The sequence below is a fragment of the Trichosurus vulpecula genome, chromosome 1 (genome assembly GCF_011100635.1).
Source record: "Trichosurus vulpecula isolate mTriVul1 chromosome 1, mTriVul1.pri, whole genome shotgun sequence".
In the NCBI taxonomy this organism is placed as follows: domain Eukaryota; kingdom Metazoa; phylum Chordata; class Mammalia; order Diprotodontia; family Phalangeridae; genus Trichosurus; species Trichosurus vulpecula.
In genome coordinates, this window is record NC_050573.1 from 11,158,266 (window position 1) to 11,172,341 (window position 14,076).

Sequence of the window (14,076 nt, forward strand, 5' to 3'; positions counted from 1 at the left end):
TCAGGTCCAGAGAGATCATGAATGACCACCCCAACCGCTCGTCAGCGTCTCCTTCAGTGTCAGTCCTGCTGGAGCCTCAGCTCCTCCAGGCCACTGCTGGGTCAGCGTCTGACAGCGCCCCTCCCATCTATCCAGCAGGCCAATGAAGGTGGTCCAAGTGTGTGTGGGGTGGGGGAGGTCCTCCCTGACACCTGCCAGCCAAACGACTGGGTGAAGGTGTCTCTTGGGGTCTTAAGAAGCCCTGCCATTGCTTCCCAAACACAATGGTCCAGATTCTGAGCATCTCCAACAGCTTCCTCTCAGGGATTCATGGTGTTGTTGATCCTTCATTTCTGAAGAAGACCAATGCCATCATGCTTGACTCATGTGTGAACTGGATTTAAGTGAGGCAGAGTTGCATAAAGCCACCAGCCCCACTCTCTCTTCCAGTGGCAAGACAAAAGTCAGGCTGATGGGGGATGGTCCAAGATGCGGCGGATGACCATGGTGTCTTTGAGGTCTGACCAAGCTCTAAGCACTCCACAGCACCACCTTCATGGCCATTAGAACAAACTGTTCTCATCCATCCACTCTACTGGGGAAAATCTTTACATGCTTGGAGCAGACACCCCCCCAACTCACCAACAGGTATGAGGCCCATTGGTTACCCTCAACCCAATTTTGTCCATCTGCCGAGAATTACCGGGGTGTGGCCACTACACATTAGAGTCTCTTGGAACCACAGGTGAGAGTTGGGGAACAGATGAACACCGAAGGTGGATGAGCGGCCACCCCCCCAGAGGTGCTGCTCCTCCCTGAACCCTCCTACACCCCATCATCCTGTGGCTAGCAGACCCGAGATCCATCCTCCGAGTCACCAAACCAGGCATTTTTGAGGTTAACAACCTTGCTAAGACCTTAAAGATGTGGTTTTGGCTGAAGCAAGGTGATTCCCTTTTTGAGCACACACAACATCTCCGGTAACTACTAAACATCCCTCTCTCCAGGTCTTCTAGTGGCTCCCTTGAGAAGACATCCCTCTAGCCTCTCTCATGAGTGCTGGATCCAAAGGTCACCTCACCGCTGGAAGGAGCCTTAGGGGTCATTGAGCTCGGCTTGTGCCTCCACCAAAATTGGTCCTAACACAGCCCTCCTGGGGTCATCCATCCTCTGCCTGAAGCCCTGCCCACTTCTCAGGGCAGCCAATTCCATGTGGACACAGCTCGTTCTCTCTTCAATTTCTCCCTCGTCGCCGCTCCTCACTTGGCCCTCTGTCACCAAGTGGAATAAATCAATCCAATCTCTCTTCCAAGTCCTCCCAAATTCTTTAAGACATCTCTTATAACCTAAATGCCCTCATCTCCCTTGGTGGCTGGCCCATTCTGGCCATCGCTCTCCCTCTGGACCCTCTTCAGCTTGTCAGGTTGGAGAATGGACCAGATTTTGGCTCAGAGATTTAGAGCTGGGAGAGTCCTCATGGGCTCTCAGGTCCAACCCTCTCCTTTCATACATGAGGAAAGTGAAATGGCTTTTACAGTCTCTCCTAGCTCTGACGATCTAAGAAACTTCCCAGAACACCGTTTCAGATAACATACACCCATAAACAAGAAACTAATAGATTCCTGAGAGCAGGAATGGATTGTCATCTTCCTCTTTCTCTCCCCAGTAACTAGGCTAGAGCCCGGGTATTGGGTGTGCTTGGCATCCCCCCCTCCCTGGCAGTCTCCGAGCAAAGGCTTGTCAGGTGAACGGTCATGGGGAGCCTCTGGGGGGACTGGAGAGCCCTCTTCTAAGTCTCCACCCTGGCTCTGCAGATAATGTGGCCATGGGCAATTACTTACCTTCCTTGAGTTTTAATGGCCTCATCTGTGAACCAAGGATAATAATTCTTAGGCTACCTGTCTCATAAGGTTTTAAGGAAAACACTCCATAAAGCTCAAAGCACCAGAGAACTCAGTTGTTATTGTCACTTGTTAAGTGTTTAGATATAGAGGTCTAAGGAAAGTATAGATTATGCGTATACATATGTGCTTTCAACAAATTCACACACTTATTAAGCACCTACTGAATGTATGCCACAATAAATGGAAACACATGATCAGCTTTCTGAAAAAGGCATTTCTTCATATTCCACTGTCACATCAACCATGAAACATGGCACAAGAAGAGAGAATCAGAGGATTTTGGTTTAGAAGGGACTTTGGACAAAAGCCTGGCCAACATCCTCATTTTCAGATCCCATCCATGGAGCACAGACAGCAGAACCCTTGACTCCAGCTGGCTCCTTTGCCTCTTGGTGCTTTAGTTTCCCCTTTCGTAAAGTAAGGACCTCATGGACCCTCAACCACCTTGCAAGGACAGGAAGGGGCTGTTAGTAACAGCAGCTGGCTCTGTCCTTAGGCCATCACTAGAGGGCAGCAAAGGGTCACTAATGTGGTTTCCAGAAGCACCTGGGCATGTTCCCTTCCCACCCTCTCAAGCAAGGCCCAAAACAAAATTCGGATTCCCTTCCAGATAAGCAGGTGGAAATGTAAAGCTAGACCAAAGGAGAAAATTCCCAAAGTTAAACTTCTTCCCATGACCTCGGTCTGCTTGGGAGTCAAAGAGCTCTGGCCCTGGCTGGGAGGAGCACGCTGGTGCCCATGAGCTCCGTAGTCAAGTCCACACAGAGATGGCAGATCATCTCGCCTAAGACCCTCCCTTGTCCAGAAGAGGAGCCCAAAGCTTCACAATGGTCTTCCACTCGCCACCACTGGCCACACTAGCCATTTATACTTAATGAAGCTGTAATATTTAAGAGTTAATATAGACCCCAAGTGCATTAACATACACATCCTCGTTGCTATCAATGTCTGGAAAGGCTGTCTGTTGCTCAGAAGGGATTCTCACTATTTTCACTCCTTTTTGTTTTTTTTCTTGTTTTTTCTGTTTCTTCTTTCACTACATGACTAATGTGGAAATCCATTTTACACGACTGCACATCTATAACCCATATCGGACTGCCTGACTTCTTGGAGAAAAAACCAAAAAGAGTGAAAATAGAGCATTTTCCATCATGAGTCCTTTGGAATTGTGAGAGCACCTTCTAAGAGGTCAGTGAGCAACCATCACAGGAGGGGAGAAAAATTTGGAACTCAAAATCTTTCCAAAAATGAATGCTGAAATTTGTCTTTACATGTAATTGAAGAAATAAAATACTACATTTTTAAAAAGTGCTCTTGGAGCCACATCCACCTCCGTTCCTCTTTTCCACCTCCTCCGTCCCCCGCCACTGGCCCATGCCTTCCCCCCTCCCCATCCCCAACTCACTGCATCACCCTCTTTAGACTCTCTCCTGGTATCCTCTCCCACTAGAAAGAACATTTCTTTGGCATCCACCAGTGGGGGCCCCTAACAATACAAAGTGAAGTGGGCCTCCTCACAGGAAACCACAGCTCAGCTGTCCCCCCACAATCAATGCCACCTCCTGCATTTTATTTGAACTAAGCAGACTTGGACTTACTCACTTTTCCTGTAATTAAATGACTTTCTATCCTATGCATTTGGAAGGAAAAAAATGCCCATGAGACATCATATGAGAAAAAGGAGACCTAACGTTTCACAGGCCACTCAAAGAAAATGTTCACGACCCAATTAGTCAAGAAAAACTAAACCAGAGGTGGTCTTACTTACACCAACATAGTCCGCAACTTTAGAAAATCATTGTGTTCTGGATTCTCAACTTCAACCACGCCCCAAGGATACAGGCGGCCTCTGATCTTTCTTCCTTTGACCTCAATAAGTTGGTTAGAACCGATGACAGCGAATGGTATGCTGGCCTAAATGAAGAGAGGCAGAAAAGGAAAATACAAATTAGTTTTCAGGAGTCATCCATGCTCAGGGTATTAGCATCGCAGCACTAGGTCCCTGGCCTCAAAGTCTTCAGTTAGAAATGATCTGAGAGCTCACCGAACCCAGTGGGGTCAACCTCAAATAGAAATGGCGGCCTCCACGTCATACACAGGGTCCCTGAAGGTCGCGTCTCGACTCTTTTTAAAACGGAACATTAGCCACTGTGTTAAAGATTCCCCAATGATACTTTCATCTGGCTCAGGCCACACTCAGGAATGTTGTGGGCCACAGTCTATCTGACACCCCTGAACTAGCCAAATTCCTTCCCTTTCCAGAGGAGGAAAGGGAGGCCCCAGGAAGGCAAAGGACTTGCCCAGAGTCACCTAGACAGCAAGCAGCTCAGCCAGGATTCAAGGGCAGGTCTCTGGAGTCAAAATCCAAAGCTCCTTCCACTAAAGCTAGGAGATACAGTGGTAAATTTCAACTATAAAATTCAAGTTTGGTTAATAAGAATTACGTTGGTAAATTTACATTTTAAAATAGAAAAACATTAGACAGTACACAACAAAATAGTAGGAACTCTGAAAAGTTTTAATAGTGTAAAGCAGCACCCCATCAGGAAAGTCCAGTGAAAACCTCCAGGTTTACAAAGAGCAGAGCCACCCATGGGTGCCCAGCCGGGTAAGGAGTGGCAGGGATAGACAAATGGCCGAGGGAAATGTTAGTTTCCTGTCACTAAATTTTAGAATGGGGACAGCTAGGTGGTCCAGTGCAGAGTGCCAGGCCTGGGGTCAGGGAGGCTCATCTTGAGTTCAAATCTTGCCTCAGAGAGTTACTAGCAGGGTGACCCTGGGCAAGTCACTTCACCCTGCTTGCCTCAGTTTCCTCATCTGTAAAATGAGCTGGAAAAGGAAATGGCAAACCATTCTGGTATCTTTGCCAAGAAAACCCCAAATGAGATCACAAAGTGTAGGACACGACGGAAATGAATGAACAAAAAAAAATTAGAATATGACGGGAGAACCCCGTGAGGTGAGAACACACTCAGTCAGTCCACCTAGTTCTGGGCAAGCGCTAGAGATGGAGAGCGAGACAGGAAGCCGCCCCCCAACTCACATGTGGGAGGAGGCTGGATGGATCCAGGGCTGGCCTAGGCCTCAACCCCTCATTCTAGAGAGGAAGCCAGGCCAGAGAGGGGAAGAGGCGCCTGAGACCCTGCATCCAGCACACGGTGGCAGGCTGAGACAGGCCCAGAACTCTCTACCTGCCACCGGCTGCCATCTTGTTTGGCTCCACAAAGAGGGTCTACCTGCAAGGCCCTGAACCAGTCACTGGGGAGACATCGAGAAGGAAAAGAGTCCTTGTCCTCAAGGAGACAGATGGCAAACTTATGAGCCACAAGCATTTGCTGGGCAGGAGAAAGAGGGGGCAGGATGCGAGCAAGGAAGGCAGGGAAGGCCCACCATGGCCACGAAGGGGTCAAGGGGCAGCCAGGGAAATGATGCAGAAACCACTAATGCACAAAGGACAGCAAGTGGAAAAGGGTGACACAGCCAGGGCCAGGAAGGAACTGAGCGCGGCCTCCTTTTACAGACGAGCAAGCTGAGCAGAGAAGTGATCATCCAGGGTCACGCAGAAAGGAGTGTCCAAGGGCAGGACGTGAGCCCAGGCCTCTGTGACTGCCCCCGTCCACGACATCCACAACGACGCTCCGCCTCTGAAGCGCGGAAAGTGGGCCGGGGTCGGATCGTGGGGGCCTTAAATGTCTCAAGAGTCTCTGCAGACTCTGGAACAGGCATGGGACACAGTCAAACCCGAGCCTCCAGAAGACGACTTGGGCAGCTGAGCGGAGGACAGAGGCCAAGGCCTCTCGGGGAGCGGCTGTTACAGCCCAAGACAGACGGGAAGAAGCCCTGAATGCAGTGAGCGGAGGCCACGTGGGGGAGGGGGAGGGATGGACACAGGAGACACCACAGGAACGACAAGGCCATGGGGAGCGGAGCGAGGCCCAGGAAAGAGACTTGGACCATTCTGAGACGATCAAACAGGAATGACCAGAAGGACGCACTCCTCAAAAGGAACGAGGCGGCCGGCGGCTCAGAGGGCAGAGTGCCAGCCTGGAGGCAAGAGGACCTGAGTTCGAATCCAGCCTCTGACACTTGCAAACTCTCACAGGGCAAGTCCCTTCACCCTGTTTGTGTCAGTTTTCTCATCTGTAAAATGGGAATGACGGGGCCCATGGAGCAGGTATCTGTAAAGCACTTTGCCAAGCCTCATACAGGGGATTATTATTAACAACAAACAGCAGAGTGCAGGAGAAGGGAACATTCAGGGGGAGGCAACGGCTTTGCTTTGTACGTGTTGCATTTAAGAGTCCAAGAGGCAGACGGCCACAGAGTGACACGCTGGACTTCAGAAGGAAGATCTGAACGGGGGACAAATTATACACGTGCACACAGACAAATATGCTTCCTGTGAGAGAGCACAAGATTGCCCAAAGAACAAATGTCAAGAAAGGAGCATAAAGGACCCAAGAGCCCAATGATGATCCAATGGCCCAGAACAGCCAAAAAGCATTTATGAAGTGCCTGCTGTATGCTAGGTGCTGGGGCTGATAAAGGAAAGTTAGCCAACAAGCATTTATGAAGTACCTGCTGTATGCTGGGTGCTGGGGCTGATAAAGGAAAGTTAGCCAACAAGCATTTATGAAGTACCTGCTGTATGCTGGGTGCTGGGGCTGATAAAGCAAAGTGAAGCAGTCCAAAGGAGACCGAGAAGAAGAGCAGGGCCAGCTTTCCAAGCACCCAATGGGGAAGCAGGGCTGGACACAAGGTCGTGAGTCAACGGCTGATGTCATCTCGGGCACAGCTTCCAGGAAAAAGGAGGGGATGGTGCTCCTGCCCTGTGCCCTGGGCAGACCCCATTGGAGGCACCACCTTTTAGGAAGGACACAGCTAAGCTGAAAGGCATTTTAAGTGCTTACTGTATGCCAGGCATGGGGTAAGCACTAGGAATACAGAGAAAGGAAGAAGCAGTCGCCAGCCTTGCAGAGCTCACGATCCTAACGGAGAGGCCACAGCAAACAACCACACACAAAGGAGATCCAGACTAAGGGGCCCCTGGGGCAGTCCATCTGGTGAAGTCCATGCACTTCTCAGAATCAGGTTTTTAAATGCATACCATAAAATACAGAGGATTATCAAGGAAATCAGTTATATTGAAATACAATAAACAAGTTCACAGGCCCCAGGCTGAGAAACCCTGATACAGAGTCAGCAAAGCCAGGGTAGCGAGTGGAGGCAAGGCGGCCAAGGGCTGGAGAGGTTGTAGGAAGACTTTTTAGGTATAGACTGGACAAGAGGCCTACTGAGGCAGACAGTGAGAGAGTGTCCAAGCAGAGGGGGCAGTCAGCAGTGTCAGGAGCAATAGAGAGGTCAGCTGGGTTGTGGAATAAGAAAAAGCCGGAGGATACGGCAGGGAAGGGATCGGTTCAGCCATGTGCTGAGGTAAGAAGGAACCAATAAAAGGGCTGAGGAGCAAGTGGGAGGGAAGGACATGAAGGAAATGAGAGCAGGCATAATCTAACAGTTCAGCTGTGAGAGGGAACAGAAATATGGCGCGAGAGGTTGAGGATGGCGAGGTCACGGAAGAGACGGCAAGGATGGAAGACACGTGTCCTCCCCCCATCCTGACCATTGTGGACGGCTCTGTCGTTCTTCCAGGTCTGTAAGCAAGGACCTCCCCTCTCTTCAACCGCGCTCAAACCCCACTGGCACCAGTGACGTGCCAGTTCCTACCCACCCCTCTTCCTCAGCTTCTCTCATCTGTCTCTTCTGCTGCAGCATCACTCTCTGAGCAGCCATCGCCTTTCACTATTTCAAAAGCCAGACCCAATGGTCCCCTCCACCATCCACCTGCCACAGCGGCCAAAGAGATGCTCTGCGCACACCAGACACACTGACCCTGTCAGTCTTCTGCTCAAGAAGCTACAGTTGATCCCCAGTGCCACTGGGATAAAACACTGTCTACTGCACCCATAAAGCCCTTTGCCATTTGGCCCCAGCTGACCTCTCCAGGCTGATGACATGTTACTCTCCTTCACACGTTCTACACTCAATCAATTAACAAACATTTATTAAGCACCTACTATGTGCCAGGCACTGTGCTAAGTGCTGGAGATACAAAAAAGAGGCAAAAGGCAGTCCCTGCCCTCAAAGAACTCACAAGCTAATGCGGACAGCAGGCAAACAAGCATATACACAGCAAGCAGGATACAGGATAAACAGGAGCTAATGAAGAGAGGGAAGGCACTGGGATTCAGAGTGGGGAAGAAGGGTTCCTGGAGGAGGGGGCATGGAAAGGAGGCCAGGGAGGTCAGCTGGCAGAATTGGCTGACTCGCCTCCTTCCTCCCTTCTCACAGCCACCACTTGGAATCCCTAGCGCCCTGTAAGGATCCGCACAAGCACTCCATGGCCTCACGTCCCAACTTGTCAGTCCCCTTTTCCCCACCACACACACACACACACACACACACACACAAACATTTCCTTTTCTAAGATCACATTACAGAATATAAGCTCCTCAAAGGCAGGGATGCTACCTAGCATAACACTTGGCACACAGTAGGCAATTAACCGAGACTTGTAGGTGGCAGAAAAAAGAGAAGTCAGTAGATTGAGATTATGAGCAAGAAAAAGGAGAGGAATAAAGGACAAACTCCCCAGAGGGAGCAAAACAGGCCCAAGACACGAGAGAGTGTTGGGCTGGGCTGAGGAGAAGCCAAAGAGCAAGGGGTACCGAGATGGTGGTTGTGGGCTGCAGCAGGTTACCTGGGCATGAGAAATCATAGAAAAGCTCTCCCTCTGGACAGGCCTGACTAGTCCAGGAGAGGCTCCATCCACGGCTCATGAGGAGGGCAGAAGCGGAGCAGGCCTCCAGCACACTGGCCGGATCCTCCACAGGGATGGACAGAAGGGCACAGGATCTACCCGGCTGAGATCACAGAGTGGGCAGGGTCCTTAGAGACCACCCAGGCGCTAGGGAAGGGATGTGGCCAAGATCACAAGGCAAGGAATGAATTCTGTACAAGACAGTAAGGTCCACCTGATGAGAGTGAGAGGGGAGAGGAGGAGCCTCCCAGGGTGGGTCCTTCTTGATCTCATCCTGCACCTGCCCCTGCTACTCAGAATGGCCTGCAGTCTGTCTGGACGGTGATCAACTCTGTGACTCTCCTCCCCGTCTTGGCTTCACAGCCGAGCTGGTACCAGAGCTAAGTGGAAAGGAGGGGAGGTCTTGGGAAACAGCCAAAGCCAGGTCACTCCATCCACACAGCCCATAATCAGCCAATGCCATCACTAAAGAGCCTTGGAGAATTGGGTCATTCCAGCCTCGGTGGCTCTAATGAATTGCCAGCCTGAGAAAAGCGCTAGTGTGCCTGATGACCTGTGAGGCCCAGAGAACAAAAAACAAGCCTAAGAAACAGGGGATTTCAACAGGACTGAGAGGTGCTCATTGTCCCTGCAGATCCGCAAGTGCACGGAAGTGCTCTCTGCCTGCCCAAAAGTTCCTTCTCTTCCAGCAGGGTGCCAGGCGGGAATGCCCTACCCCCAACTCTGGCTCCCCGCAAGTTTCTGCAGGTATGCTTTAGCACCATGCTCATACAGGGAAATGTTTTCAAACCTTCATTCCAAACACAGCCTGGGGTCTCTGAATGAGCCTCTCTCTATGGTACAGATGCAGGGGAAATAGGCCCTGGTGCCACGGGGAGTATTCTGGACAACAAATCAGGAGGGACAGGCTCCCTTTTTGGCCTGATTGAGGGAGTGAAACTTAGAAATACTTACATGAACTGATACAAAGTGAAGTGAGCAGAACCAGGCAGACACTGTACACAGTAACAACACTGTGTGATGATCAGCTGTGAATGAAGCTATTCTGATCAATACAATGATCCAAGACAATTTTGAAGGGCTTAGAATGAAAAATGCCGCCTTGCCTCTAGAGAAAGAACTGGTAAGAGTCTGAATGTAGATCGAAGCATACTTTTTAAACTTTATTTTTCATAGGTTTTTTTGTTTCTTTCTGGTCTTTTTTCTTTCACAACATGGCTAATATGGAAATACGTTTTGCATGTATATGATTTATATCAAATTGCTTGTCTTATCAGGAAGAGGAGAGGGGAGAGGAAAGGAGAAAATCTGAAATTCAAAATTTAAAAAAATGTTAAAAACTGTTTTTACATGTAATTGGAAAAAATAAAATACTATTACAAAACAAATTCCCCAGGGCTATCCAGGTGTCTGGGTGTTTTCACTCTGACCTATGGCTACCTTGTTGTAGGAAACACCCAGTAAGGAAACTCTCCCTACCGATGCTGACTGGCAATGGCTCTGCTTCTTCTCATCTGAGCGCTGCCTGGGGCCAGAGGGGTCAAAGCGCCAGAAAATGAGTCCACAGGGGTGCCTGAACCCAGGGCTTCCTGTCTCTGAGTCTGCCTTTCCCGTACAAATAAGGCCATGATCACTGTTGTTTTTATCAATGTGGAGTTTACATCAAATGTGGATTAAGGAAGAGATGAAAGGGATTAAAAGGAAGAGAAAACGGGTTAAGTCTCTACCAGTCACCTGTCATCATCATGTGTCACAAACGGACACAAAGAGTACACCAGCAGCTATAACAAATCATTCACACTCAGGGAGTGGACCCACCTAGGCGGTCCATGGTCAGGTCATTATCCAGGGCCCCCAGGATCTGAGCTGCCAGACCCGAGCCAGAGCAGGCCTGCAGGAGCACTATAGGGACAGTAACTGAAGAGCCGATAGGGTTTCTGGGCCAGACACTCTGTCACGTTGCTTCCCCTCTCCTCACCCAACAATTCAGCCCTCTGCTTGATCCCCGGAGGCCGATCTGCAGCAGGAGAGGATGCTCCTCCAGCCCTGGGTGACAAGGGCCAGCAACACCAGCAGCGGGCAGGTTAAGCTGCCTACTGAAGGTCCCTGAGAGCTGTTAGAAAACTTCCCAGGTCCGTTTGTCAGAGCTAATTCATAAAAGAGGGTGCCAAGCACAGGGGAGGTGAGGGAGAGGAGAGGGAAGCTCAACCAACCTGCTGCCATGGAGAACAAAGCACCAAGGACAAGGCAAGGACCTGGGTACAAATCCCCACTGCGGGTGACTTTGGGCCATTCAGCACTTAACTTCTCTGAAACTCTGTGTCATCATCTCTCAGAGAGGACACTGGTCCCTTCCAGTTCTAGACCTCTGAACCTCTCTGAGCCTTGTTTCCTTAACTGTGAAATTAGGATGATAATCCTGAAGCTGTGCTACTGCGCAGAGTTGGGAGGGAAGCACAGAGGCAGCAGCTTAAAGGTCTGAGATCATCTGCAGGTTACAGACGGGGAAGCTGAGGCCTGCCGCGCTGAAGTGACTTACCCGGGTTCACCCAGGCAGTAAATGGCAGAGTCAGGATTTGAGGATATCGCGGCTATTCCAAACTCTTCCTGGGCTAGCATCCAAGTGGGGAACAAGGCAGAAGGAACCCAACACAGACTCCTGCCATGACAAAGCCCACATTGGCACAAAGGCTCTCCCAGTAATACTCCTGTGTATTTTACCACGATGTCATCATATTTCTTCCCAAACCAGGTCTTCAAAGAATAAACACCTTCTATGCATAGCCACGATTTTGTTAAGTAGAATATTTGGCAAATATAGTCAGCGAAAAAAGGCACAAAGGGCAAAAGATAAGCTCACCTTCAGGACTCTGGTTTGTTCTTTGAACTCCTCATCTTCATCAGAGTCCGCATCAGGCAACTGATAAATCCGAATGCCATGTTCAAAGATTTCATCAAGGATCTACAGGGGAGAACGGGAGGAAGAGAGACGGCATCGTCACATACCATATGGAGACAGACAGCATCAGCATCAGCAGGGGCCTGGCCACGACCATGACCTTCTCCTGCCGAGGTCTCTCTCACCCCCGAAGAAAAACCAGGACCACACTAGCGCATCAAGATGCACGCTCTGCAAAGGCATCTGAGTCTCAAGTGCTCAGTGGAGTCTGGAGAAGTAAAGAAAATGACTTGGGAGGGGACTTGGAATAAAGTCAGCCCAGAGAGAAGGCATCCCCCAGTCCCTACCAGGGACAATCTGGACTACTACAGTGGAGTTCCCTACCTAGGAAAGCCTGGCCTACCATGCGGAGACATCAGAAGCCCAGACTTACCCAGCATGGTCATGTAAGAGCTAAGTCACATAAATAAACCTTATGATTTTAAACACCAGATTTTTTTTTATACTTAAACCATCTGAGAGATCTCAAGCTCTACATGTCCAAAGCAGATTCACTATCTTTCCCCTCAAATCCAGCCTTCTCCCTAAATTTGCTGTTTCTATTATGGCCACCATGATCTTTCCACTCATCCAGGTTCACGATCTTGGGTCACCCTCAACTTGTCACTCTCCTCCACACACACAACTCCCATGCCCAATCAGTGCTGTCAATTCTACTTCGTCCATATCTCTACTATCTGTCCCCTCCTCTCCACTCACAGCACAAGCACCCTAGGCCTGGCCTTCATCACCTCCTAACTGAGGAGTCTCCCCCTTTCTCCATCGTACACACAGCTGTCAAAATGATATTCCTAAAGTACTGGGCTGTCTACATTATTCCCCTGCTCAAGAAGCTCCAATGGCCCCCAAGCACCTCTAGAACCAAATACAAACTCCTCCACCTGACATTTAAAGTAAAGCTCTAGCCTCCTTTACCATGCTCTTCTTCACGCTTTATATTCCATCTACTCTGGCCGACTTGGAGACCCACTGCCTACTTTGCACTAGCCATCTGCCAAGTCTGGAATGCCCTCCCTCCATCCCTGCATTCACCCTGTAAGGCTCAGTGCCACTCGCTTCCCCCATTACTAGCGCCTTCCCAACTTGGAAATGACTCAAGATATTTTGTTTTTGATTCTCTATAGAAATGGTCCACCCTCATACAGACACGTACCTCTCCTTAATTTTTTGTCAACATTAATGAGCACGGGGCCTGGCCCACACTACACACTTAATAAGTACTTGATAAATTCAACTGAAAATAATAAACTGCATTTTCCTGAAAATGTTCATTTACTCTGACTTTAAAAAGTGATTCACCCTAGCCCTCCCTCCAGTTGGCCTGCGTTACAAATGGTCATTTCCTGTGTATGTATTTTTCCTTCTTAGCAATAGCTTTCACATCACTCCTTTTTCAATTAAAAATTTCTTCTCCCTTTCTCCTACCCTCCCTCCACTGGAGAAAAAAGGAGAAAAGAAAAGAAAACCCTTGTGACAAGAACAAACGGTCAAAGAAAACATCTCTTAGGGTTTATTGTAAATGATCGTGACAAAGATGTGAACAGCCTCGTACAGGCTGTCATCTGTGTTCTGTAATTCAGTCATGTGACTCTTCATGATCCCGTGGCCGACAGCGTGCCAATACCGTCCATGGGGTTTTCTTGGCAAAGACAAAGGAGTGGTCTGCCATTTCCTTTGCCAGGGAATTAAGGCAAACAGAGGTTAAATGACTTGCCCACAATCCCACAGCTAGTAAGTGTCTGAGGCCACATGTGAACTCAGGTCTTCCTAACTACAGGCCTAGTGCTCTAGCCACTGAACCACCCAGCTGCCTCACTTTAGACAGGTACGGCTTTGATTAGATGGAAGGAAGACTCTGTGGATGGTGCCTAGAATAAGCACCAGAAGCATCCCCAAGGGAGACTATGCTGTCCCTCGGGGGAAAGGAGAGGCCCCCAGCAGCACCGGAAGGAGGCAGCCGGTTACCAACAATGCACTGAGCACAAGCAGTGGTGAAAGATATATTGACAAGTGGAAGAAGAGGGGAGTCAGTCACCAAATGAGTGTGAGAAATGCCCAAGGGGAAGGTCCCCGGGATTTATAGCAAGATGAGGGCGAGAACTATACAGGGCACAAGGGCACAAAGTGGGCAGAGACTGGTGAAAATTAAAAAAAAAAACCACAAACATTTCATCCAACACAGTACCAAAAGGTAAAGGAACACACAAAAACATATGAGCTGGTGGTTGAATATAGTCCACAGCCTAGTGTGATAGATCCTTCCAGCATCTGTCAGATCTTCTCGTTTGTTAGCTCAGGGTCTGTACAGATGTTATGAACTCATAGAACATCTCTAACAGGAAGGCTGGCCTCAATCACTGGTCTCAGGGTCTGTCTGAGCCATGTATGCATCAAGCTCGGCATCCAGGTGTCCTTTT

General features: G+C 49.4%; 1 protein-coding gene across 1 annotated transcript in view; it reads right to left on the reverse strand.

Moving 5' to 3' along the window:
• LOC118833436 (septin-2) overlaps positions 1 to 14,076 on the reverse strand; it is a 136,588-nt gene that overhangs the window by 76,030 nt on the left and 46,482 nt on the right. Inside the window, exons 8-9 of the mRNA XM_036740794.1 lie at positions 11,561 to 11,662; positions 3,652 to 3,797 (exon numbers count right to left, since the gene is read on the reverse strand). Coding sequence (XP_036596689.1) covers positions 3,652 to 3,797; positions 11,561 to 11,662 — 248 coding nt within the window. The remainder of the gene's footprint in view (positions 1 to 3,651; positions 3,798 to 11,560; positions 11,663 to 14,076) is intronic.